Source organism: Zasmidium cellare (assembly GCF_010093935.1).
Source record: "Zasmidium cellare ATCC 36951 unplaced genomic scaffold M409scaffold_50, whole genome shotgun sequence".
Taxonomy (NCBI): Eukaryota; Fungi; Ascomycota; class Dothideomycetes; order Mycosphaerellales; family Mycosphaerellaceae; genus Zasmidium; species Zasmidium cellare.
In genome coordinates this window covers 37,908-62,204 of record NW_022986994.1, presented here as the reverse complement: position 1 = coordinate 62,204, position 24,297 = coordinate 37,908, and the positions used below count along the sequence as shown (strand labels likewise).

The window sequence follows — 24,297 nt, the reverse complement described above, 5'->3', positions numbered from 1 at the left end:
TCTCAACCTGTTGTCGAATTCCACACTTCTATATCAACACAGACGAGCCCGCCTCTCTTCTTCTGGCCAATACCCACCAAAGTAATGCCAGATTACACGCTCCTCCCAACATGATCAGCCCACCAAAGAGCTGCAAGCCAAGGTAGTTCGTGTCGCCACCATGGCTCGACACTGCTGCCAAAGCCGCACCAATAGGCGCACCTATCAAACTCGCCACAGACCCAATCGCCTGCGCCATGCCCAATCTCGTTCCAAAAACCTTGGGATCTGGACATACAACCGGAAACACGCTCGGCGGTAGCGGGATCAAAGCGCCGCTGAAACAGCCGTAGAGTGCTGCGATAGCGATGAAGGAGCCGAGACTGTGAGCTCCTATCCAGGCGATAGAGACTGCGCCACTGCATGCTGCGCAGATGATCCAGGGGATGAGGACGCCGATTCTTGAAGCCGAGTATCCCGCAATCAGACGGCTGAGGATGCTGCTTGCTTGGGCGATCATGGCCACGTATAGGGAGAGGCTGCGACTGATCCCCAGGACTAGTTCGCCGTAGGATGGGATGAAGTAGAACGGGATCATGTATCCGCAAAAGATGAGGAAGTTGCTGGTTGAGTAGGCCCAGAAAGGTGCGTTCGTGAGCGCCGTTCGGTCGAAGAGTTTTCGTGGCGCGCCGGATGCCAGGTCGCCGATGTTCTTCGCTCCCCAGAGAAGGAGTGGAAAGGACATCAAGTAGGAGCCCAGCATGACGAAGCCCATAATCCGCACTGTCCAGCCGAAAGATGTCTTGGAAATGAGCTGTTCGAAGACGAGAGTGTAGATTACTCCACCGACTGGAGCACCGCATGTCGTGACGCCCATGGCAATGGCTCGGTTCTTCTTGAAGGACCTTCCAACCAATGCCAGGCCTGGAAGGTAGAGCAGTCCATTTCCCAAGCCCTGCAAGACACCTTGTGCCAGCATGAAGTGCCAATACTTGTCGCATACGCTCATCAGCATCACGCTTAGCGTCTCCATGAAGGCGCCCGCCAGCAGCATCGTCTTGAAATATCCGAGGTCAAACAGCGGGCCTGAGATGATGCCAATGCAAATGAGGAGAAAGACCGTCACCGTTCCGATCCATGAGATGGCCGATGCTGAAGTTCCGGGGAGGTAAGTGAGTTCGTAGTAGGATTGGAAAGATCCGAAGGCGAAAGTGAAGCCCCATAGGTTTGCAAAGACCAGAAATGAGCCCAAGACTTGAAGCCATGCTCGAGTGCCGCCGTCTTGGAGAGGCGGTGGTGCTGTGAGTGGAGTAGTCGTCTCAGTGGCGACCTTCTGGTCCAGAGTGGACGGTGTACCTGCTTTCTCGTTGTCCATGTCCATGTCGGTGTTGTATTGTTGTTTGGTCTCTAGAATTTGGTGCTCTTTCTCCGAGCCGCTCTCGCTGTATGAGCCAGCCATGTTGTAGGTCAATCACCAGCAAAGTCACGGGTCCCAGAGGTCAAATGATTCCGACTGTTCTGGCATCTGAAGATTCACACGAGGCAAGAGAAGAAGAAGAAACAGAAATGACGACAAATCAAAGTCACAAGAACGGACATAGTTACCTAAAGGCCATACTTACCTAACATCAATTTAGTGCGAAATCGAAAATGCGCCTCTTGCTTCTCGACATGCGCCCTGCCCGCACACGCGCATAGAGCGAGCGAGTAGTCGAAGGCGTGCGAGAATGCGGCAGTTCGGCAAAGCTTGGCCGGGGAGCCGGTATGCGGTGAGGAGAAGAGACAAGAACCGTGACTGGAAACGGACATATTGCGAGAACGAGGCGAGAATTGAAGAGGTGTAGTGATACTTTGTGTTTCGTATAACGATATTGATGAGTGTTGCACATGATGATACTGGGATTGTTATCGGTGAGAGAGAGAAGGGAGGACGGGATTGAGTTTGGAGAGCTTACTCATTCACTTGCCCGTTGCAGACCCGCTTTTATTGGGACGTTGATTGGTGATGGCCTAGCGGCGTCTCTTCTCTTCGCTACCACACTTCATCAAGACGTCCTCGTGCGTGTATATCTTCGTGCTGCTGTGCAACACTCCATCATATTTTATTGTTCATTTCAACTTCGAAAACGAAGTACATGAGATCTTCAGGTGTGCATCTTGCAATCGACGTCTATTCCGACGATAGTCTCACCGCCGCAAGGCCATCCCAGCTTCGAACATCCCAGCGAGGAGACGAGGGCGATACCCGCGGACTGCGACAATGTCGACTCAAGATGAGGCTTCTGCTGTACTGCTATTGCTATCAAGCATCGCCTTGCATGTGTACTCGTCCAGGTGTCCCAAGCCAAAAGCTCGTATAGTCAGTCAGTCCAAGAGGCAGGAGGTGAGAATACTACAGCTTCTTACATCAACCCATCGCCTGGTAAGAACCTAATTCTCAATCCTCTCACTTCTCACATCCTTCACGCAATGCTTCTCTCCACAACACCACTCATCTACCTCTCCCTTTTCCCCACCGCCATGGCCGCCCCAACAACATATCTCCCACCCCGGCTCATCGCCCTAGAAGAACACGCCCTGTTCCCCTCCCTCCAACCCATCAGCGCCTTCTACAACGCCACCATGAGCGCCGACCCATCCCCCCCTTCCAAGCTCCAAGACATAGGCGATGGCAGAATCGCCGACATGGACACCGGGCACATAACAACTCAAATCCTCTCCACGATCCCCGGCATCGCATCTACAGACCCGCAAGGCTGCATCTCCGCCAACGACGCCCTCGCGGCTGCGATAGCTAAACATCCCACCCGGTTAGGAGGTTTCGCCGCATTGCCTATGGCGCACCCAGACCTCGCAGCGAGCGAGCTCCACCGTGCGGTCAAAGACCTAGGCCTCGTAGGCGCCATGATCGACAACCACCTCCCCAACAGGTCCTACTACGACAGTACGACCTACGACCCCGTCTTCGCCATGGCCGAGAAGTTAGACGTCCCAATCTACATCCACCCGGCCCCACCCACCGACTCCCAAATCCAGTTTTACCAAGGGAACTACCCACCCCAGACAGCCCTCAAACTCGCCGCCTCAGCATGGGGATGGCACGCAGATGTCGGACAACATCTCATCCGTCTGTACGTTTCAGGCCTATTCCTGCGACATCCGAATCTCAAGATTGTGATTGGTCATGATGGCGAGACGTTGCCGATGATGATTGATCGCGTGGACGATAGTAAGCTTCGCACGGATCAGACGTTTCGGGAGGTCTGGGAGAGGAATTTGTGGGTTACGACGTCGGGGTTCTTTCATCTTAGGACGTTGGAGATGTTGATGAAGGTGACGAAGATTGAGAGGGTGATGTTTAGTGTGGATTATCCGTTGGTAGATATTGCGAAGGGGTGGAGGTTTGTGGAGGAGGTGGCGGGGAGTGGGATTTTGAGTGAGAGGTAGATGGATATGTTTGCGTTTGGGAATGCGGAGGGGTTGCTGAAGTTGAATGGAACGAAACGTGGAGGAAGTTGAGAATGCAGTGTGATTTCTTGCTTTCTTGGGTTTCAAAGACGAAGCCACTTTTGACCTCGTCTTGATCTGCTTTTGTGGGTGGTCTAAGGTCGTGTTTCTTGTGCACTGAATCACTAAGGAATTAATCGTCCTGGGTCGCGGGGGAACAGACTGGCTAACCGCACATTTGGCAGTCCTAGCCACAGCATGACAATACGCTCCAGTCCGATGCCACCACCCGCGTGTGGGGGACATCCATACCTGAAAGCATTGACGTAGTCGCGCAATCCGTCGCTCTTGGGGTCGACTGGCGTAACGTGCTCCTTCATGCGCTTCTCCAGGTGTGTCGCATCATGGATACGCTGCGCTCCAGACATGATCTCCTGACCACGCATGAAGAAATCGTACGAGTTGGAGTATCCAGCATTGGGTTCTGAGGCGTTGTACTTCTCCTGAGTCTCTGCCGAGGGCATGGTGTAGAATGGTCGGATGGCAAGTGGGTAGTTGTCCAGGACATAGAAGTCAGAGCCGTACTTCTCAAGCACAAGCGCGCCAAGTCTCTTCTCTTGAGGTGTGCTCAAGTCGTCGAAGTCGCCAATCTCCTCGCCAGCGTCGCGGAGCATCTTGATACCTTCGGCAAAGTGGAGACGTGGTACTTTGCCAGCTTCGGGCAGCTTGAACTCTTCCACTTGATACACAGTGCGGACGTAGTCGGTTTCCTTCTTGTAGCGTGTCCTGAGGCCGTTGAAGATGTGAAGCATGAGTTCCTCGAGCATGGTGACGACCTCGTGATAGTCTTCCTCGAATGCCATTTCCATATCGAGACCAGTGAACTCAGTAAGATGACGGGCAGTGTTGCTGTTCTCAGCACGGAAGATTGGACCGATCTCCATCACACGCTCGAAACGTGCAGCGATCATCATCTGCTTGTAGAGCTGAGGTGATTGCGCAAGGTACGCCTTTTGATCGAAGTACTTGACCTCAAACACACTGGAACCACCTTCTGACGGTGCACCGAGCAATCGTGGAGTGTTGATGCCGATGAAGCCTCGTTCAAGGAGGAATTCAGTAAAGAGCTGCTGTACGCCGAACTTGATGCTGAAGATGGCGTGGTTGAGGTTGGCCTTCAGATCGATGGTGCGGTTGTTGAGTCGTGTGTTGAGAGCCACAATAGGCTTGCCGTCATCTCTCACTGCATTCTCCTCGCCCTCAGCTGGGATGCGGCCCTCAGCATCAGCGACTTGCAGCGGCAGCTGTGACTCAGCTCTGCAAAGTGTGTACAGCTTGGTGACGTGGATTTCGAGGTTCTGAATGGTGGTGCTCTTGACAGGCTCGCGAGGCTTGTTCAACACACCGTGTACCACCACTTCGCTCTCAGTGGGAATGCTGCCCGCAAACTTGACCATCTGCCGGCTGAGGGTGTCGCTTGCGGCCACCACTGCCTGGATGGTGTTGGACTGCTGGCTGAACACCAAAAACGAGAGCTTCGCACTCTGATTCCGCGCATTCTCCACCGTTGCTCTGAAGACAACCTCAGGCCCATTCTCGAATGTCTCGTTCTCGTACTTCTTTGCCAGGTCCACCAGCTTCTCGTGCTTGACACCCGAAGGCTTCCTCACGAGCGGGAGTTGTCCGTAGTCGTCCTTGCTCACATCATTGGCCTCCTGCTCTTTCTTGCGCGCCTCCTCTTCAGCAGCACGCTTGGCTGCTTTCTCTGCCTTTTCCTTCTCTTTGGCCAATTTCTTGAGCTCGTTCTTGGATGGACCCTTCTTCTCTCCCTCGCCTTCGCCCTTGGGCCGCTCAGGGATTTCCTGAGTCTGGTCGGCCATGTTGTGTTTCGGTTTTGTTATGGGTTACAAGCAATGTTTACTCATTCTACAAATTTCATGGTCGAAGGTGGGGTGTTTGGTGGGATGCACAAGCTTGAGTCATGAAGTGACTGTGCCCTGACTCATGCTCAAACTTGAATGTCACGTGGTTGGCGACGTCAGGCTACCAAATATATTTGCCATTCCATTACACTCAACCTATTCAAAAGCCGTTGGGTTCATTTTTGGAGCTCCATGCTAGCTAGAATGCTGGTCAGTCCGATCCAGCGATCAATCTGACCGTCTCCGCCTCGATTCTCCTTCTAGTGTCACCCAGGCCTCAGGTCTTCAGCCCAATCTTTCCGCCAAGTGCCGTGAAACAGGTGAGGTTAGGTTAAAGTTGCTCAAGACTAAGCGCGACGGTTTGTGTTTGCGGAGGCGGTGTCTTGAGAACCCCAATTGAGAGCCTGGATCCAAGCGACACGTTGCTCGACCCTAGGGTGGAGTAGACATGGACCTATTCTTGGCTGGCTTCCAGAACAGCTCTGGAATGTGAAGCCAGCCAGTCAGTGCATATGACCTTTGAGTCCATGCAGACGATCCGAAGTGATGTCGGACAGGAAGGCGGCGTAGTTCTCGCTCTGGATGCGAACTTCTTTCACGCAGCCTGGCTCTTCAGGCTGGTTGCGATTGGTACTCGTCTACAGTCCTTGGTACTGGCTTCTAGAATCAAAGGTAGGCATGGTAAAAACAACAAGCTTTGCCACGCAACAAGTCTCGTCTGAAGCTTGTCTGTATTCTTGACATCACCAGTCCGGTTGCAGGGACATATTCGAGCTGTTTTCATCCATGATTCAGTGCAGCTACCGGCCTGTGCATTCCGCTGGACATCACCGTCGCGGATGGGTCATGTCCGTACCTTCTGATGGCAATGTTGATGACATACCCTACCAGTGGCAGGCCGCGATTCTTGATTCCACCATGTATCTACCAGAAATGGAATGATCGCCTCGTGGTACGCCTGTCGATACCGTGAGATGTTGGAATGCTGCTATTGATAGCCATTGTCGGTTTGGACGTGTATAAGAAGGCTGCAAGTAGTCGAGAAGTGTAGGTCAAACACCAGCTAACCAAGCGAGATCAGCCATATTCCGAAGTCACATCAACATGCAGCTGAAGCAAATGGCCGTCCTCGTGTTTGGCATGGCCATTACCGGAGTGATGGCCAATCCAACCCCCAGTGTATACGACCTCCACACCGCAATGCATCTGTGACTGACACGGTACCGGATGCTAGACTTGAAGTCCGAGCTGAGCAAAACGAGCAAATGACCCAAGTCGACCATGCCCAGAGCGTCCAGAATGCTGCTCAGCATGGTCAAGCCGATCAAGACCACGCAGACAAGCAAGGTGGCCAGTGGTGGCCGTACCCTCGTCCTCGTCCTCGTCCTCGCCCTCGGCCAAACAATTGGTGTCCGCCAGGGGCTTGGTGGTGTCGTCAGCCAGGCCCTCGTCCCAACAATGGATGTCAATGGGGTGGGATATCTCAATGTGTTGACAACTGTGAGCCATCAAAAGTGCCATTGACCAAATCACGACATCCGGCTGACATCGCTCAACCAGATTGCAATCCGGTCTACTCGAATTTCATGGACAGGTACGGCACTTGTACGTCCGGTGCCTATGCCGGTTGCCAATGTGATAAATGCGGTGGCTGTAAGTGAAGAAGCTCCCTACATCACTGGCGATGAGAGCGATGCTGACTTCGATCATAGCTAATGGTGGCCATGTGGGAAGTTGCTCGGCGTCCGATGGTTGTTTTGGCCAGAATGGCATATGTCAAGGCGGAGAGTACGCAGGTTGTCCATGTAACCAAGGTGCCTGGGTGTGGAAAGCGTGAAGGTATCGGTCGGGATGTTGTGGTGGCGCTGTCACATCTTCGAGACCGTACTTCATCGACGTCTGTCGTTTCAATGGCCTTTGGGGATTTTGTAGTTTTGCACGGTCCAATCGCTTGATGAGTGATAACCAGATGATAGCTTTACCACACCTGGAAAGTTTCGGGCGCTTCCCATGCCGTCTCAACAGTAAAATCCACCTCCCCTGAGTCCAGTAGTTCGGAACAGCACCCATAGCCCACCAGCTTGTTTCTTCCAGTGGATCGCACAGACGCTCTCCCTCGAAGCATCATCCGGCAGTCCAGGAAGTCCCCAAGCTCGCAGAGTCATCCAGACCATTGCTCTGCCGGTATATCTGTTGACGTGCGCAGTCGTATTGTACACCTCAATGCGATACTTAGGATTCTGCTTCCGGTATGCCGCAACATTGGCAAAGTGACTGCTGCTCGATTCAGCTTTCAAGTTGGGCGTTTCCGCGATGCTGGACTCGGACTTGTACGTGTCGGCGAGATATTTCCGGGCGTGAGGTTGGGACAGCGGGTCTTCTTCGTTGAGGAGCTCCATCATGATCTTGGAAAGGTATTGCAGTTCTTTGGACAGGGCCTCATCTTTCGCTTGCTCTACTGACGGGTCTTTGTGAGGACTCGACTTGTGGCGTTCCTCTGGGACGTCCTCCAAGTCTTCGAACCGGATGGGACTTGCGGGTGAACTGGATGTGGCCTGCCCAAGCAAAAGTTTGGAAGAGTCCTCCATCGCACTTGGATTGGTATCAATACCGAGTCGTTAAAGTGAAGAAAGCCATGAAGAGTTTGGGAGCATCTTTGAAAGTTGATGACATGGGGCAGAAGTGGCATGAAGTTAGATGAAAATAGGATTTAGCTTTAGCCTCCGCCCGAGGAGGTCATGTCTTGGGATGCCGCGCGAGATATGCTCTCGCCAACAAGGCGACGCCGAGCATCATATTCTCTTGGTTTTGAGATGACAGCGCTGCTGGGGCCAGTGGCGACTCTGATGAAAGATATGTCCAAGAGGAAACAAGGAAAAACGTTGTGCCGGGTCCAGGACTGAGTGAGTGACAACCTGATCAACAAAGCCGTGGAACTTCGTGACCAAACGTTTAACCGAAATTACAGCGACAACGACCACCACGCCAACCCAACTTCACCTCTTCTTCTTCTCTCCTTCATCCACATAGACAGTCCTCTTGTCGCCCTCTCTGTCACCTGTATTCACCGTTCCAATCTTCTCGACCACCAGAATACCCGTCTCAGAATCTGCCACCGGTCTGTGCTGCACTCCCTTGGGCACGCGAAAGAGATCTCCAACCTGCAGTTCCACGACATCGTTAACACCAAGTTTGTCTGCTTCTTCTGGGCTTTTGGCTTCTGTAGACAGCTCAATCTTCATCGGACCACCACTGACGCAGTAGAAAACTTCGTCAGCGTGGGGGTGCGAGTGCCAGATGAAGGAGCCTTTGATTTTGGCGATTTTGAACGAGTGAGAGTCATCAATGGTAAGGAGGTGTTGGGGACTCCAGTGTGCAGTAATGTCTTCGACGCGCGAGCGGAGATGGATAGATTCTGCCATTCTGGTGGGCCTGACTCGCAGCTGATGTTCACGTGCTTTTGCGGGAAACGTTAATGTGGCGATTGTGGCTTCTCAAAAGGCTAGAGGGCGTCAAAACGACTACAAGTATTCGAAGGTTGCTGATTGAAACCACTTGTAGCCCGTAAGGCGTAGGAGAAAAAGGCTGACTCATTGATGCAGGTACAAAGCGAGCAAAGCGGGCGTCAGCGAGATTAGGCATACGCTTGTCAGTTTCAAACAAAATTATCGTCTGTCTTACGAATCAAGCTGCAATTGGAATCATTGCCTATCATCCGACTGTGCAGGTCTATCAAACTCCTCAACAAATCCAGATCTCCTGGTTTCACGTTCGCTCGGACCCAGCATGTGTTCACTCGAAAGCGGTACTTCTTCCGGCGCCTGCATAGGACTGGTTGGTGAACGAGGGCTGTCTCTCGACCGTCCGTGTAGCTCATATAATGGCGCTCCAAACCAGCTACTATCCTGATCGACTGCTGCAGGAGTCCTTACTCCAGCTTGAGGAGACGGCTGTCCGAACGGCGAGTTCCTTCCAGAAGTACCCAGCGGTGGACTCGGATGGCCTATTGGCGGGCTCGGCTGGTCTGACATCGGCGGGCTCGGCTGGCCAAACGAGTTTGAAGACACCGTGCGATTGTGACTGTACCGGCTCATCCTATGCCTTTCCTCCAGGGGTGATATGCTCGCTCTCGACTGGTCACTTGCTCTTCGGACGCTACCGCCCCACAGCTCATGCCTCTCCGTTGGCGCACCGCGAGCAGTGACTGTGGCATCCAATTCTGGCTTGAAGCGATCGAGTTCCTCGCCGGAGACCTCTGCTGGTTTGTATTGCTCGACTTGCTGCATCTGCACTCCGTCTTGCCATTCCGCGATTGTGGTGTTGTCGCCAATGCTGGATGTTGCGAGTGTGCTTCTGCGCTCCTTCTTCTTGCCCTTTCGCTTCCGCCAGCAGAACCACCACAGCAACCCGCCCGCGATCGCCAATGCTGCAACGACACCTATCACAATGCCTGCTATTGCACCTCCCGAGAGACCACTTTTACGCGGGAATGTCACTGTTCGAATATCTTGAGCACCAGAACCGAACGTTGCCGGCGAGACATGGAACTCTTGGTTGTCATAATCGGCCGCGACGTACCTAGGGAACCAGTCAGTACATGCGTGATCAGTTTCTTGCTTGCTTGCTTCAACTCACGCTTCTTGTAGAAAGGTCCGCCCAAGGTAGTACTGATCATTGGAGTTGCCTCTCTTCAGTGGAAAGTATCTCATTGATCTTGTCGAATCATTTCCATATAGCGCCCCCAAAAGTGGATAGCCCACGCTCAGATCCCATGCTGCGTAAGGTAGAGTTATATTGACTGTAGTCCGGGTATCGCCAGCGCTGGCGGCTAACGAGAAAATCACAGATGCATTGCGCGTGGTCAGTCGATTATGCAAATCATCATCCACCAGGTACATCCCCACGGTATCATTCCAGACGAGGCCCAGCTCATTTTCAAACTCCCTGCATAAGGCTTCCGGTAGCCATATCTCTGGCACAACACTGTCGATTAGCGCGGGAATTGCTGCCGTGCTGAGAGGTTGCAGGACATCGCTCAGACTGGTCGACACGATCTCGAGGGTCAGACTACGGTTAGTATCTTGATCCATCGGTACCGTCAAGACATTGTCGACATTCCCTGCGTTGGCATCGTAGCCGCCGAGCGTTAAGCTACCAAACGAGTCGCGATATATGGCGCCCGCTGTGTAGCCCCAATATTGGCTTGATATGGCATCGATGCTTTGCAGCGCTTCTAGCACGCTGCGCTCTGGTTCTTGTAGACTCACGACGGTCTCATTGGCCGATGCTAGGCCCAGCTGGCCAACGTAGGGCACCTTCGTCGCATATCCGACAATGAGTTGATTATCCAGTGTTGGGGCGTCGTTCGAGTCGGTGCCAAAGCCTAGAACGTCGGTCCCTGGCAAGGAAGCTCCAGTGTAATTCAATGCTGGAGGTAGTAACGGACTAAGGTCTTCCTCGGGTCCAAAATTGAGCTGATAAAACTTATTAGGGTCGCCAACCCGTTTGAAAGTCGACGAGAGGCTTGGATCAAAGACTTCTCCTCGGGTTGTATTGCAGGTACTTGGATCTGCTTCTGCGCCGCATCCTTGAGGCAATACGACCCAGGTCGAGCGTCCGGATGTCGAAGGGAGAACGAAAAGCGTCTTCGGCGGCGTGCCTACATTGATCGCAAAGGTCGACCAATTTCCATCGTTCCCCAACCAGCGTTGACTCGGACTTATACTCTTCGCCTGGGAGGTCATATTGGAGCAGCCGCAAATGGTGTGGACTAAAAGCAGCGACGTTTCAGGGGCATGTGAAACTCTTCGTATTCTAGAAGATCGCACAAGGACCTGGGTGCGTACGCCGATGGCATGGAAGCTCCGGATGTCCAGCTATTCCATCCAGCGATCAAGGATTCGGCGGCGCAGCAGCTACAAACTAGTGGAGGCTGGACGGCAAGGAACTCTACGGCTCTACTACCTGGCCTGCATGCGACGTTGCTTTTCTTCTATTCTGGACCGACCTCTCTGCCTAGGGCTCGGGACCTGGGCGTCTCACAGTGCGGGACAAGAGGCTCTGCAAGTAGAGAGGTGTTGGGTTGAGAGACGCGTTAGGCAACTTGTCCGCCCAGGAAGGTGGCGATGGGTGCATTGCACTTGAGAGTGACTCGTCCGTCCTGACGCACTGCACAAGCGAGATGCATGCAGTCGGGCCGCTCTACTGGGGAGCTATGCGTGTGGCTGCAGCACGAGTTCACGGCAGCCTCATACATCATGAAGTCCGTCGATTCAGAGCGTGGATCGATCTCACAACAGAACACCATGCTCAAATACTGTTCTCATCCACGACACCATGCTTACTTTCCGCCCCAGGGCAGCGTGGAGCCAGCGAAACACCTCGCACCGGTGCTCTAGAAAGGCAGCCTTAGAGGATCAATAAACTCTGCACCCACGCCGCATCCACACATGTTCGCAACAAGCGGATCAATCAAAACTTGGCGGCCCTGCCGTCTGGTCGGCCAGCCCCAAAGCTTCCTGCAGCCACAATGCAACTACGGCACGACAAGGTTTTGGCCCCATGTGCCATGCTCCTCATTTGTGCAACATCCTGCAGGACAACACATCCAGAGTCCAGTTCGGTCGCTCCTCTTGCATGCCATGCACCACTCACAGACCTGTCTGGCAGCCATGCGCACATGTGATTGCTCACTGCTCTGGCATCACCGCCTACATTGGGGCTGGATTTGGGAGGTGCCGCTACTTCCTCGACTCTAGTTCCTCTGCTCGTGCACTATACTTGCTTTCCCCGCCACCGGTGAAGAAGCTACGGCTGCTGGCGACGCGGAACGGCGCAGACTGCACGATCGAGTACCCAAGATTGGGGACAACATGTCTCACCTCCACGCGTGCGTCGTCTTCATGGCCGCAGCTCTCAACAGCAGTCTATCCGGTTCGGCCTCGGGTGGGCGCAATGGACTGCAGACGGTGAGGCTCTGTGACAGCGATGGAGGGTAGAATAGGTCCCGTCTACCCATGCTCGGCTCCAGACCCCAGCAACCTCACTCCACCCTCGCTCGCATGACTGCACGCTGATAACATCTCTTGGTACTGCTCGAACCGAGAAAGATCAGCTGTGTGGGCCGTCTGTCGTTCTTGATTGAGGTAATTTGGGACTGCAGCTTGCTTGACCCGGACTCTGGCTAACAATCAGTCCCAGGAAGCATTGCCTGGTTGACCATTTTCAGCTTGCTTGAGTCGCAATGAAGGCCACACTTGCCCTGCTCGTCGCTGTTGCTGCCTCTGCCAAGGCCAACCCCGGCGGAGGCGGTGGATGGGGCGGCCAAGGGGGTGGCGACTGGGGAGATCACACTGAATACCAGACGCATGTCGTAACGTCCGCGGTCGTGTCTCAGTGGCATGAGGTTAAGCCTTCGATCTGCGAGACATGGTCGGTATCAAAAGCGCCACCTGTGACCACAACGATTACGACCAAATCCGTCTGGAAGGAGCCTGGACAAACGGTAGAGCGCACGAAGTACGTCCCATGCCCAACGACCCTGCCTGGAAAGGACATCACCGTATCTATCACATATACGACAGTCACGACCGTAACACATGAAACGACAATCTACAAGCCTTACACTACTACAGAGACGTTAATAATCACATCGAATAATACTATTACCTTGGCCACGACGATTCCGACCACTCAGACTGTTCCAACGACAATCCCGACGACCCAACTAATCTCATTGACGGACTATATCCCAACCACAATAGAGAAGACCCAGCTTCTGCCAACGACCTATGTCCATTACTCCGAGGTTACCAAGCAGGGATCAACAGAGACTCTGGCTTTTACCGAAACCTCAGAGGTGACCATTCTTCAGACTGTGCCTACGACCATTATCTCAGAGAACACCCAGTTGATCTCGACCACGATCACTGCTCAAGGTCCAACTCAAGTTCAATATTCGACCGTGAGCCTGAGTGGCTCAACTATCGTTGTAGAGAACACTGTGACGGCTCCAGGCACAACTCAGGTCCAATATTCGACAGTGTCCCTGAGTGGCACCACTCTCGTTGTAGAGAACACTGTGACGGCTCAAGGCCCAACGCAGACCCTAATTTCAACTTTGCCTGGAGAAACGATCGTTGGCCCTACTCTCTCAACGACTCTGCTGGAGTACTCAACAATTAGCTTGAATGGAACTACTCAGGTGATCACCCTACCTCAAAGCACTGTCATTGACGTCGAGTACTCCACGCTACCCGGAGAAACGATAATCCAGTCGCTGCCTGGAGAAACAGTAATTTACACGGCCTCCGCTCCAGCGATCATCTCTTACGTTACGATAACGCAGCCAGCGGTTACGATCACGGAAGCTCCACCACCACCTGCAAGTACTTGCAATGCTTCCGGTTTCTTCCCGGGTCCTGATGGGAATGCGTGCGGTGGCGAATCTTGCTATCTTGACCTTGATCTGGGAGCCGCTGTCCACTGGGATACGGTCGACCACTACCCGCGTCTGCTCACGGTTGCACAATTCGAGAATCCTTCGGCGAAGGCTACGTGTATCACGACCATCTGCAATACCGCAGCTTTTGAGAAATACTATGCAACAAGCATTCCGAGCTGTAAGTGAACGACGTTAGCCATTAATTGATTTGCTCAGTGGCTCACTTTGAACTAGGCGCACGTCCACCATGCCCATCCAACTCCCTTGATTGCGATTGCAATATCGTTGTTGGGCCATTGGTACTTCCTGGTGGTCAAACAACTTCTGTGTAGGTCATTCTCGTAACTTGCAGACTTCTTAGCTGACCATCTCGAAGCACTCAAACTGGGACCGAGGGCTGGTATCTCAACTTAGGCCCAACAGCTACGGCTGTCAATGTCCCAAGCTGTTCCTCTGGCTCGCCTCAATGTCTCACATCAGTACCAACTACGCGTCCAGAGCCGCTTCTCTACACAGGCAGGGTGATCCCAGAGACAGCTGCAAACATGAGCAACGCCACGCCCACGCAATTTCTCCTGCCCGATCTGCCGGGGTACTTCCCACCAGATTCCCCATTCGGAGATTGTACCACTGCTGTTTTCGATCCAGTGGCGACGACAGCAGCGCCAAGACTGCGGAGAGAGCATCTTCATCGGCGTCAGCAGCAAAGGTTTGCTGATGCCGCTTCCTTCACTTGGCCCGCGACGGACGGTCTCACGGACTCTACTACGTACACTGCTCAGGCCTTGAATGCGCCTTCCGCGCCGACATCGCCCCTGGGTGCGACACAGCCTGCTCCAGGACCTTCGAGCACGGCAGAGAATTCGCCTCCTCCTTCTGCTTCTCCCCCGACGGTCACGGCGCCTGGTGTCACTGTCATCCAATCACCGCCGCCAGAGCAGACGTCCGCTGGCGAGCCGTCGTCTCCTGCACAAACGTCTCCCTCATCAACCGAACAACCTCCTCCTGTCAATACCGAATCTACTCCGCCGCCAGCCTCAGGTCCGACATCGACGCCTCCAAACAATACCCCAGAAAGCACAACATTGCCTCCTGTTGTACCTGCCACTTCTCTGTCTGCAGCTCCAAACACCGAAAGTACGACTGGTATCAATCCGACTGGAGCTGAGCCGTCACCTGCCAGTGCAGGCTCCACGTCCGCATCTGAAGGAGTTTCAATTGGCTCATCGACCGCCACACCGACGTCAGTCACCACTGGACCAGATGGTATAGCGACTGTTACAGAGACTGTCTTCTACAGCATGATCTCGTCTCCGGGAAGCGAGAGCCTGTCAAACGCTACGTCTGCAACGTCTAGTGGTCCGGCGACACAGACATCTGGTGTTGGGTCGAAGCAGAGGCCACGATGGCTCGTCGTATCCTTGAGCTTGTTAGCTGCTCTGGTATTGCTTGTTTAGAAAAAAAACATGGGCATGGGTCAGGCGTTTTGTGTACATGTCGATTGCTGAGAGACATAGCCTGTCTACAGCTCCACAATGCCTGTCATGCGAAAACGAAAACAGTTGATTGTTCATCCTAGAAATCATCTCCTTTATCACCACCACTTTTCTGTGGCATACTTGCCAACCCTTGTCGCCTCCGTCCACCACCGACTCTCAAAAGGCCTATACTTACTAAAAGCCACCGCACCCTCCTCCAACTCATCAGTCTGGCAGACCTTCTCCCTAATCGTCTCCCCAAACTCATCAACCCACATGATCTTCAAATCCTCGTCCACAACCCAATACACACCGCTAACCCACGAACCCTTATCCCGCTCCTCCCCTCGAGCCTCTTCAACATCATCAGGATCATCAAAAGCAATCAAGGAATACACCCTCTCCGGCAAAGCATCCAACTCCTCGAAATCCCGTACGAGCTCGCCTTCTCTCCACTCCGTCATCCACTGAATCTCATCGTCCGTCAAATTTCGTTTTCGCTTGGTAAATAGCACCCTTCCCACACCGTCGCTGATCCAGAAGGCTATTGAGGACTGTTCCGATGCTCGATAGGAGAGGATCTTGCTTTCTTCGTTGTTTACGGAGTAGTCTTCGGCGAGGGCGTGATATTTCCATCGGCCGCGGAGGCCTAGTGATATGAACTCGCGGAAGATCTTGTTGCGGCGGGCGAGAGGGGGTTCTGTGTGTTTCGACCATTGTTCGATGAGGTAGACTTCTGCGGCGCGGATTTGGGGCATGTTGGGAGTGGGGATGAATGAGTCTTGGACTTAAGCCTATGGATTCTGGTGAGAAGAATAGCTTGAGATCAGGATGACTCTGCACTTTGTGGCATTCACTCGATGTCTTCGAGTTTGTTCAGTTGTTGAAAAAAGAATTGCTGTACAATACGAAGTGGCTCGAACGAATTTTGTTCATCCATGCGATGTTTCTGGTCCAGTTGACACTGTTTTCAGATGATCAGTGATGTGACTCAAAACGATGTAATATAAGTTTTCCGGGAGTCGTTGCTGAGTGAGGCTGTGTGGGTGCCTCAGGCCAAGAGTCAGCGAGACGTATCCATCTCAATCCTTCGACACTCTTGCTTCTTTCCTTGCATCTCTCCCATCAAAGCTAACTTCTCTCTATCATCCAACGCCTGCCGACCACGATGAAGCTACGCAACTCCTCTTCATACTCCCTACCAGCCCGGCTGTTCTGATGCCTCCTGAGGCTTCAAAAGCAGGCCGGCGCAGGCGAGTCGAGATGCCCACGACGTTGCCATCGCCATCGCAAAGACGACGCGGTCGATCGGATATTTCAAGGAGAAGCAGTAGCCTACCTTAGCATCAGGCCTGTTCACCTGGGCGGTTTCCACGAATCATGGGCTGAATGTCGACCAACAGAGTGAGAACGCTCTCACCCACCGGCGCCTCCGGAGGGTTACTACTGCGAACGTCACCTTTTTGCCCCGCCAACGACGCTATGAACATGTCACACGCTGCAACGACAAGACTGCGAACCACATCTGTCATTCATCTCCGCAAAAGACCAATATCTGGGGCTAGTTCGTGGGGCAATGAGGGGTTCCCACACGAGTTTCACCGTGACTAGAAACCCTGGACATTGACTGATCCGGGGGAATATAAAGCTTCAGATCTTGAGTCGTAAGAAGAGACAGTATCTTCATCTCTACTCCTTCATCTCCAAAACCAGACGTCCCAACATGGCGTCTCTGCTCGCCACATTCGCGCTTTGCTCTTCATGGGCATTGGGCTCTACGGTAGTCCCTCGTCAAAGCTCCAGCAATACCGCCGTTGTCGATCTCTCGGTAAACAATGGTTCACCCAAACACCTTGCCAGTGGAGTTCTCTACGGCATCCCGGATACACCAAATCAGATCCCGGACTCGCTCTATACGGACATGGGATTCAACTATGCTCGTGTTGGAGGTGCTCAACTTGACGCTGGCGGATGGATTTACGGATTGAATGCCTACTACGCCAGATTCAACTCGACAAAGAACAATTACTTCACGGCTAGGAAGTATGGTGCACCAGTCATCATCCTACCGCACGACATCTGGGGCACTGACCACGCCAACTCATCGACAGTCTGGCCAGGAGACAATGGCAACTGGGCCGACTATGACAAGTTTCTCAACCAGCTGATTTCGGACTTGAAGGCGAATAACATGCTGAGCGGCTTGGTCTGGGACATCTGGAACGAGCCTGATGGTTCGGGATTCTGGGCTCGATCACAACAGCAGTATCTTCAGCTCTATGTTCGAACTCATCGACGTTTGAGGCAGGACTCCACCCTCAATCAGGTCTTGATCAGTGGACCTGCGTCAGCGAGTCAACCCTCATCCAGCAATACATGGTTCAAGAACTGGCTATCTACGGTTGTTCAAAACAACACAATTCCCGACCAGTATGCTTGGCATGATGAACCTGGGGATCTCAAGAACGATATCCCGGCCTTTAATGCTTTGTTGAAGCAGTACAACGCCCCTGCAAGAACGATTAACATCAACGAGTATGCCACTTTCGATCAACAAAACTCAGCTGGCGCTGCTTGGTGGATCTCGCGCCTGGAGAGATACAACGCCATCGGTCTAAGAGGAAATTGGCTCAGCGGATGTCAGCTGCACGACTTTCTGGCCAGCTTGCTCGGCAAGAGTGATACGAATTCTTGCACTGGAACTGGATACTACGGCAACGGGGAGTATCAGGTCTACAAATACTACAACAAGAATATGACGGGCACACGGGCAGGCACTACTGGCAGTGGCGATGGGAAACTGGACGTCTACACCACGATCGGCTCGAGTACTGTTCGAACGTTGACGGGTGTGCTCACAAGCACTGGCACGTGGTACATTACCATCAACAACTTGAGCTCGGTTGGCCTCCCTACCTCTGGATCATTGACGATACAGACTTGGGGCTTCGACGATAAGGGACACTTCGGCAGAGTGGATGCTCCTTCGAATCGCGGTGAGTGAAGAAGTGACGTGACTTTAGAGACCCAGACTGACAAATGGCGCAGGCACATATGCTCACACTTACTCTGGCAACAGCGTTACGTTTCCGGTCTACCAGACGAGCGCCGATAGTGCTACCGCATGGGGATTTGAGTTTCAAAGAGCCTAACATTGGCCTGTGCCATAACAGTGACAACACACATTGTCCGACAGCAGTAGCAGCCTACAGTACATTTCAGCCGCTGGCATCGACCTCTCGCACTTTGCTGGTCTCCGCCGCCATCTTTCCATCTCCTTGAAAGCTTTGCCTCTCACTATCTGTATCCAGCCGAACACCGTGCACGACAGCTGGAATACTGGTGGCTTTGTCCGGAAACATCCAGTGCAGACTGACATACATTATGATCGAGAGAACGAACCCGTAGAGCCAATTAAAAGAAAAAAGGCGCTCCAGCCCAGTTCCGATTTTCACACTGGACGAAATTTTGTTCGCCATCCCAGGAATCAATGGCCCAACGACCACCATCGTCGTCACAAGTGCTCTCCAGTTAATGCCGTGCCAATACGAATATATTCCTTTAGGGTCGTACAAAGCTGGCACGTCATATCTTCTCCTCTTAACGATCCAGTAGTCTGAAAAGAGGATTCCTGCGATAGGTGCGAGAAAGCACGCATACGCAGACATAAAAGAAAGCAAGGCATCGGCGCTCTCGACAATGATCCAGGGACACCTATGGCTCATCAGCTGGGCTCTTTGACGATGATTCCTCTACTCACAGTGCCCATCCTCCAATGACAGCGGCAAAAATGACACCTCGCTTGACGTTGAACCACTTTGGTGCGATCGTTGTGATGTCGTTGCCGAATGAGACGGAGTTCGCGCTGACGTTCACACAGATTTGTGCCAGACACCAGACAGCAGAGGCGAAGAATGCTGCTGCTCGGCCTCCTGGACTTCCTTGCCCTGGCGAACGTCAGTAAGCCATGGATCAAACTCCAATTGAGATGGAACAGCCTACATACACTTTTCAATGATGTCCAGCGGCGACCACAACGCTTCACCATACAACTGGACAGCGGCACTGGCTGAAACGACTCCAAAGACGCCAACAATGCACTTGAAAAACGGAATCATTGGCAGTTGCCAATAGTGCGCTGTGCGTGTTTTCGAGAATCGCGAAAAGTCCGAGATGTTGACAGCCAGAGTCGAGAAGCCTCCCGTGATCGATGTCATGCTGCTCAACCAAAGCCTTGAAGAGGTCAGTAAAATAGCTATCCGAGCAGCCCTGAGACGGAATGACAGAAACACTTACCAGGCTTTCTCTGACCCGCTGACTCTCGCAGGCTGATTGAAGAAGTCACTCCCATTTCCAGCCTTTACAGAGATCCAAATCACCATCGCGAGAGCAGTCGGAGCAACAAGCACCGTCTTGGCCCAGAACATGTATTGCAGTTTGTGCGTCGGTATGAGCATGAATGGCAACTGCAACAGCCAGTACAGGAAGTACGACACCATTCCTTGTGTCGTGATCCCAGCAGATTCTGGCAAACGGTTGGGGAGGTTCGCATAGCTGGGCCAGGTGGCTGTGACCATTCCCGTGATACATTGGCCTCCGTATACACTCTGCACGCCGAACCAGAACAGTGCAAGAATCCCTCTTGTCACGACTGTGAAGTACGAAAGCCAGTAGCCGTAAGATGCGCGGATGGCTATTGGGAAGGGGATGTGAAGATCAACGCCAATGGCACTATTCACAATGTCAGACTGGCCTCCATCACATTGAATTCTGCTCAACTCACCCATTCAACACTGTCGGGATCGCATTACACAAAGCAGCCACGAAAGTCACAAGAACTGCATCTGTTGCTGAGAGGCCTGTTGCCACTACGCTTGCCGCTGCAGACCATCCTGCCGCAGTCACTAGGTCTGAAAACCAATACCAAGTGAATGACCAGCCTGTCCAAGTCTGTTTCTCGGGTGGGACTGGATCTTGATCTGCGTTCGTCCAGACGTACGACGGGGCGACTGACGATTCTTGCTTTGGGAGTTTCCAGCTGGAGAAGGAGGTGAGTCTGGTTTTAATCTTGACTGCTGCACCGTTTAAACGCTCGCGGAGTGCCACGGGGTTCATTGTCAATCTTGTTTCTCAACACGAGGGTGCGAACTCATGTGGCCAAAGTAGCGGGCCACCTGGACGACTTATCACAGCATCCATGAGCGAAACATGTGCTGGCCAACAGTAGTGCAAGAAACTCTAATCTCTCGCAGGTCTTGGCACTTTGCGTATGCCATGCAATCGCTGCTCGAATTGATGGGGATACTCGCGTAGATTGCGAGCCTGCTCGGAAGGTTCCCAGCCTAGGACAATGCGAAGTCATCAACATTGAGTTCAACAGACTGTGGGGAGAGTTGCGCGTGGGTGATCGGCCACGAGAGTTGATGGGGAATCCTTGGAGATAAGGTCAGTGTGAGGGCGAGATAAGGGTGCAGGAGGAGCCGCCGGCGTACCTGCGGGGTTGGAAGGGAGTGATATGGGACCGGGCAAGGGAGGTATTGTGTGTATGTGAGTTCGCAGCTCGCCTAGATGTTGATTGCGGACATGCTGATAGTCGAGTTGCCTGTGTTCTTGGAAGTTTGACTTTGACTTCACTTGAGCAAGCCTAGGGGAGATCACCGTCGCAGCCTTGCGCTCTCTCTCCCGTCAGAGGAAAGACACAGCGCCAATCATCATGTCAGCCACCACAGAGACTGTTGTTGTTGAAAATAAGCAAAAAGGTCCTTCTGTCACGTTGAAACCAAACCAAGGCCCCCAAAGTCATGGTCGAATGGTACCGATCAAGCATCCTGCTTCAAGCAAAGTCGACTTTGGCGCTGAAGTGTACGACATTGATCTCAACAGCTTCACCGATGCCGATTTTGATTTGATTTCTGATGCATTGCATCGCCATAAGCTTCTGGTGTTCAAAGAGCAGCCGGCGATGTTGGAACCTCAGCAGCAATATCGATTGACGTCGCGGTGAGCGCCAAACTATCTAATAGGTCGCCGTACCTTCGTGCATGCTGATGTAAACTAGCTTTGATCCCGACGACACGAGCGGCGGCTTCGCTCATGGCGTTGACCCCTATCTGACAACCTATAATGGCATCGATATATATGGGACTCCAAATAGACCTGCTATTCCCGTGCAGCCTCAAGTACATATTCTGGGGCGAGGGAAGCTGCCTGAGAACCACTATGGATTCCCACCTAACTTCGAGATGAAGAGTGTGGACCATGTGAACTTTCACGCTCCGCCCCATATCCCGGACGAGGAGAGGGAGAACGGTGCGTCGAGATTTTATCAATGGTGAGTGCCAAACCTCCCCCGAGGAGCTTCTGTACTGAGTTGAGATAGGCACTGGGATGGATCGCTATACAACATCCCTCCACCTCGAGTGGGCTGCTTGCTAGCCGTGAGGACACCGAAGGGACCGAGTGTCACAGTGCGATGGGACGATGGCACGGGCACCGAGATGGAAGTCGCTCCAGGAGCAACAGCAATGGTGGCCGGGTCCCGGGCACTCGAGCTTCTCGACGAAGACACCCGTAACGTCGTGATGAACTCAAAGATCGAGTATGCACCTCATGCTTTCAAGTGGATGTCGACTGCTCGATCGACGAGGCTCGGGTATACCTTGGAAACCGAAGGTCGAGAAGTACTACTCGACCAACTACCTCCTTGGGAAGAAGACAAAGTCTGCGTCTATCCCATGGTCTGGACCAACCCCAAAACTGGAGAGAAATCATTGCAAGTCCACGGCCAAGGGGCGTTCAAGCTCTACTTGAAGAGTAGCCCAGATGGAGAAGAGACGATCGTGGAGGATCTCGCGGAAGTCAGAGCGTTCATGCACAAGATCATGCGGCCAGTCCTCTCCCCAGAGAATATCTATGCTCATAATCATCAAGAGCAAGATGTGATCTTGTGGTATAATCGAGCGCTGTGGCATAGTATTACCGAATTTCCGGAAAGCTATGGGCCAAGGGTCATGCATCAGTGTAATGTTGCTGCTTCGGATCATCCTACTGGATAATCATACTTTGCGATCATTCAAACCGAAGCAAGAAATTTTACTTCTGTTCCAGTACGATGTACGACTGTGTACCTCTGTACATCGTACCTTGTTAGAGGAGCTCTCGAGCTTGGCCGACTGATAAGGCCTGATCCTCCGCCTATCAACCAGAACATGATCCTCATCCCTGGCCAAGCAAGCATATCAGGGCAACTCTATTCGATAGTCCAATCAGGTCTTTGCTTATCAGTTGAGGATTGGAGCTTCGAGCTCTCCACCTGACGGCGAGATGCGATGACTTCGGGTTGTTTGAGAGGCCGAAGGGAAGTTGTTATGGGAGATAACAACTTCGACGACAACTCTTTGAATTAGGAGTCAGTGTAAAGACAGCGACAGTGAGACCAAGATGGCGCCAGGTACTCTACTGCCTGAGCCGGGCTTCACCATTGAGAAGTTCGAGAAGGGTCCAAAGGAGGAATACAATGTGAGCGTGCTCTTCAACAGGTCGAGAGGATAAGTGCTGAGCAGAAGTCATTAGTTCGGTGCTATAATCACAGGCTTAGACCTTAACGATGTCTCCGGTCAGGTCGATGAGATTCCCTCCTCGAGCGCTCGTGCTGACTTCACCATATAGATGCGGATATCAAGCATTTACGAGACGCAATCTGGACGCACAAAGCAGTCGTGGTGAAGGGCCAGAAAGACTTGGACCCGAAGCGACACTGGGAGCTCGTCACACGTTTCGACCCGGAAGCACAGCAGGTCCATTCTCATGGCGACATCAAAACGTTCCAAAGCAAGGGAGGAATGCTCTCTGTACGCGCTTAAAATGCCCTTCAGAAGCTTGACCATCGACTGATCTTCGTCAGAAACAACGCCAAGTCCACGGCATTCCCGGCGCAGAAAACGTTCGTCTCATTGGCAAAGGTCCTCAAGGCCCGGATCACTACGGCCTGAAAGACCTCAACATCAAAGGTCTCTCCCACGACTGGCACGCCAAGCCACTGCCGAATGAGGACTTCGAGCAGGGCTTTACGAGGTTCCAGCGCTGGCATATAGATGCTCCGCTCTACGATCGCGACCCCGCATGGTTTACGACGCTGAGATGTTTGAAGCAGCCGAAAGGAGAGGATGTTACGATTAGGTGGGATGATGGGAGTGGACATTCTATGAAGAGCCCACCCGGGAGAACAGCCTTTTGGAGTTCCAGTGAGTCGTGAGTATTTGAAGCTGACACGGATTGCTGATGGTGTGGTTTGAATAGGCCAGTTGTATAGCTTGCTGTCTCCTGACGAACAGAAGATGGCTGACCATTCTTGGGTGGAGTATTGGCCACATCCGTACATGGCGATCGAGAACTGCAAGGGGAATCCAAATGGCCTTGGTCTCGAGAATCAGGGCAAAGAGCATACCATTGACGAGATTGGAGACTTCGACGAAAGCAAAGTGAAGAAGGTAATCCCGATCGTTTCTCCCCAACCTTTGGACGAGACTGACCCAACGACCAGTACCCCTTCGTCTGGGTGAGCCCCGTCACCGGCGAGAAAGCCTTCCAAGTCCACAGCATTTGCGCCAGAAAGCTATATCTCCGCAGCGGACCAGACGAAACCCCTAAAGTGATAGACGACCTGACCGAAATCCGCCAGTTCCTGGCAGATATCCAGCTGAGGATCATGAAACCTCAGTACATCTTTCTGCCGCCGGTCGACGAAGGTGATGTGTTAATGTGGGACAATTATGGCTTGTTTCATTCGGCGGTCGATTATCCGCTGGAGAAGTATGGGCCAAGGACGATGCATCAGGCGAATATTGGAGCTAGCCGGGGGCCTGTTGGGCCTGTTCCTGTTCCTGTTGCTTGATGTACGTAGGTATCCGTCGGGAAGAGAGGCAGCCGAGCACATGTCTCACCATGCAACACCAGAATCTTTGTCTGTTGAATCTCCATACAGCAAGATATCTGCATCGTACCAGTGGAATATGTTGTCCCAGGCATC

General features: G+C 52.8%; 11 protein-coding genes across 11 annotated transcripts; 4 read left to right on the top strand and 7 right to left on the bottom strand.

Moving 5' to 3' along the window:
- Window positions 1-28: 28 nt before the first annotated feature.
- M409DRAFT_70568 (uncharacterized protein) lies at window positions 29-1,360 on the bottom strand (the record flags this gene model as incomplete). Its single annotated transcript, XM_033818797.1, has 1 exon — window positions 29-1,360. The coding sequence occupies one exon, from the start codon at window positions 1,358-1,360 to the stop codon at window positions 29-31; it is 1,332 nt and encodes a 443-aa protein (XP_033661095.1).
- Window positions 1,361-2,499: 1,139 nt separating this feature from the next.
- On the top strand, window positions 2,500-3,426 carry M409DRAFT_29290 (uncharacterized protein; the record flags this gene model as incomplete). The annotated part of the gene is made up of 1 exon (XM_033809397.1): window positions 2,500-3,426. The coding sequence occupies one exon, from the start codon at window positions 2,500-2,502 to the stop codon at window positions 3,424-3,426; it is 927 nt and encodes a 308-aa protein (XP_033661094.1).
- A 185-nt stretch (window positions 3,427-3,611) lies between these two features.
- Window positions 3,612-5,306, bottom strand: M409DRAFT_29289 (uncharacterized protein; the record flags this gene model as incomplete). Its single annotated transcript, XM_033809396.1, has 1 exon — window positions 3,612-5,306. The coding sequence occupies one exon, from the start codon at window positions 5,304-5,306 to the stop codon at window positions 3,612-3,614; it is 1,695 nt and encodes a 564-aa protein (XP_033661093.1).
- Window positions 5,307-6,629: 1,323 nt separating this feature from the next.
- M409DRAFT_60124 (uncharacterized protein) lies at window positions 6,630-7,303 on the top strand (the record flags this gene model as incomplete). The annotated part of the gene is made up of 3 exons (XM_033814370.1): window positions 6,630-6,848; window positions 6,909-7,001; window positions 7,061-7,303. 3 exons carry the CDS (start codon window positions 6,630-6,632, stop codon window positions 7,301-7,303), a joined length of 555 nt encoding a protein of 184 aa, XP_033661092.1.
- A 63-nt stretch (window positions 7,304-7,366) lies between these two features.
- Window positions 7,367-7,936, bottom strand: M409DRAFT_29287 (uncharacterized protein; the record flags this gene model as incomplete). Its single annotated transcript, XM_033809395.1, has 1 exon — window positions 7,367-7,936. One exon carries the CDS (start codon window positions 7,934-7,936, stop codon window positions 7,367-7,369), a length of 570 nt encoding a protein of 189 aa, XP_033661091.1.
- A 408-nt stretch (window positions 7,937-8,344) lies between these two features.
- On the bottom strand, window positions 8,345-8,770 carry M409DRAFT_29286 (uncharacterized protein; the record flags this gene model as incomplete). The annotated part of the gene is made up of 1 exon (XM_033809394.1): window positions 8,345-8,770. The coding sequence occupies one exon, from the start codon at window positions 8,768-8,770 to the stop codon at window positions 8,345-8,347; it is 426 nt and encodes a 141-aa protein (XP_033661090.1).
- Window positions 8,771-9,049: 279 nt separating this feature from the next.
- Window positions 9,050-11,092, bottom strand: M409DRAFT_70565 (uncharacterized protein; the record flags this gene model as incomplete). The annotated part of the gene is made up of 3 exons (XM_033818796.1): window positions 9,050-9,261; window positions 9,331-9,926; window positions 9,984-11,092. 3 exons carry the CDS (start codon window positions 11,090-11,092, stop codon window positions 9,050-9,052), a joined length of 1,917 nt encoding a protein of 638 aa, XP_033661089.1.
- Window positions 11,093-15,385: 4,293 nt separating this feature from the next.
- M409DRAFT_29283 (uncharacterized protein) lies at window positions 15,386-16,027 on the bottom strand (the record flags this gene model as incomplete). Its single annotated transcript, XM_033809393.1, has 1 exon — window positions 15,386-16,027. One exon carries the CDS (start codon window positions 16,025-16,027, stop codon window positions 15,386-15,388), a length of 642 nt encoding a protein of 213 aa, XP_033661088.1.
- A 1,082-nt stretch (window positions 16,028-17,109) lies between these two features.
- M409DRAFT_70563 (uncharacterized protein) lies at window positions 17,110-20,384 on the bottom strand (the record flags this gene model as incomplete). Its single annotated transcript, XM_033818795.1, has 6 exons — window positions 17,110-17,180; window positions 18,589-18,983; window positions 19,030-19,216; window positions 19,276-19,502; window positions 19,566-20,000; window positions 20,053-20,384. The coding sequence occupies 6 exons, from the start codon at window positions 20,382-20,384 to the stop codon at window positions 17,110-17,112; spliced, it is 1,647 nt and encodes a 548-aa protein (XP_033661087.1).
- Window positions 20,385-21,078: 694 nt separating this feature from the next.
- On the top strand, window positions 21,079-22,324 carry M409DRAFT_70561 (uncharacterized protein; the record flags this gene model as incomplete). Its single annotated transcript, XM_033818794.1, has 3 exons — window positions 21,079-21,269; window positions 21,328-21,600; window positions 21,649-22,324. The coding sequence occupies 3 exons, from the start codon at window positions 21,079-21,081 to the stop codon at window positions 22,322-22,324; spliced, it is 1,140 nt and encodes a 379-aa protein (XP_033661086.1).
- Window positions 22,325-22,709: 385 nt separating this feature from the next.
- Window positions 22,710-24,162, top strand: M409DRAFT_29279 (uncharacterized protein; the record flags this gene model as incomplete). The annotated part of the gene is made up of 6 exons (XM_033809392.1): window positions 22,710-22,787; window positions 22,842-22,884; window positions 22,938-23,119; window positions 23,173-23,512; window positions 23,568-23,758; window positions 23,812-24,162. 6 exons carry the CDS (start codon window positions 22,710-22,712, stop codon window positions 24,160-24,162), a joined length of 1,185 nt encoding a protein of 394 aa, XP_033661085.1.
- Between the last annotated feature and the right edge of the window lie 135 nt (window positions 24,163-24,297).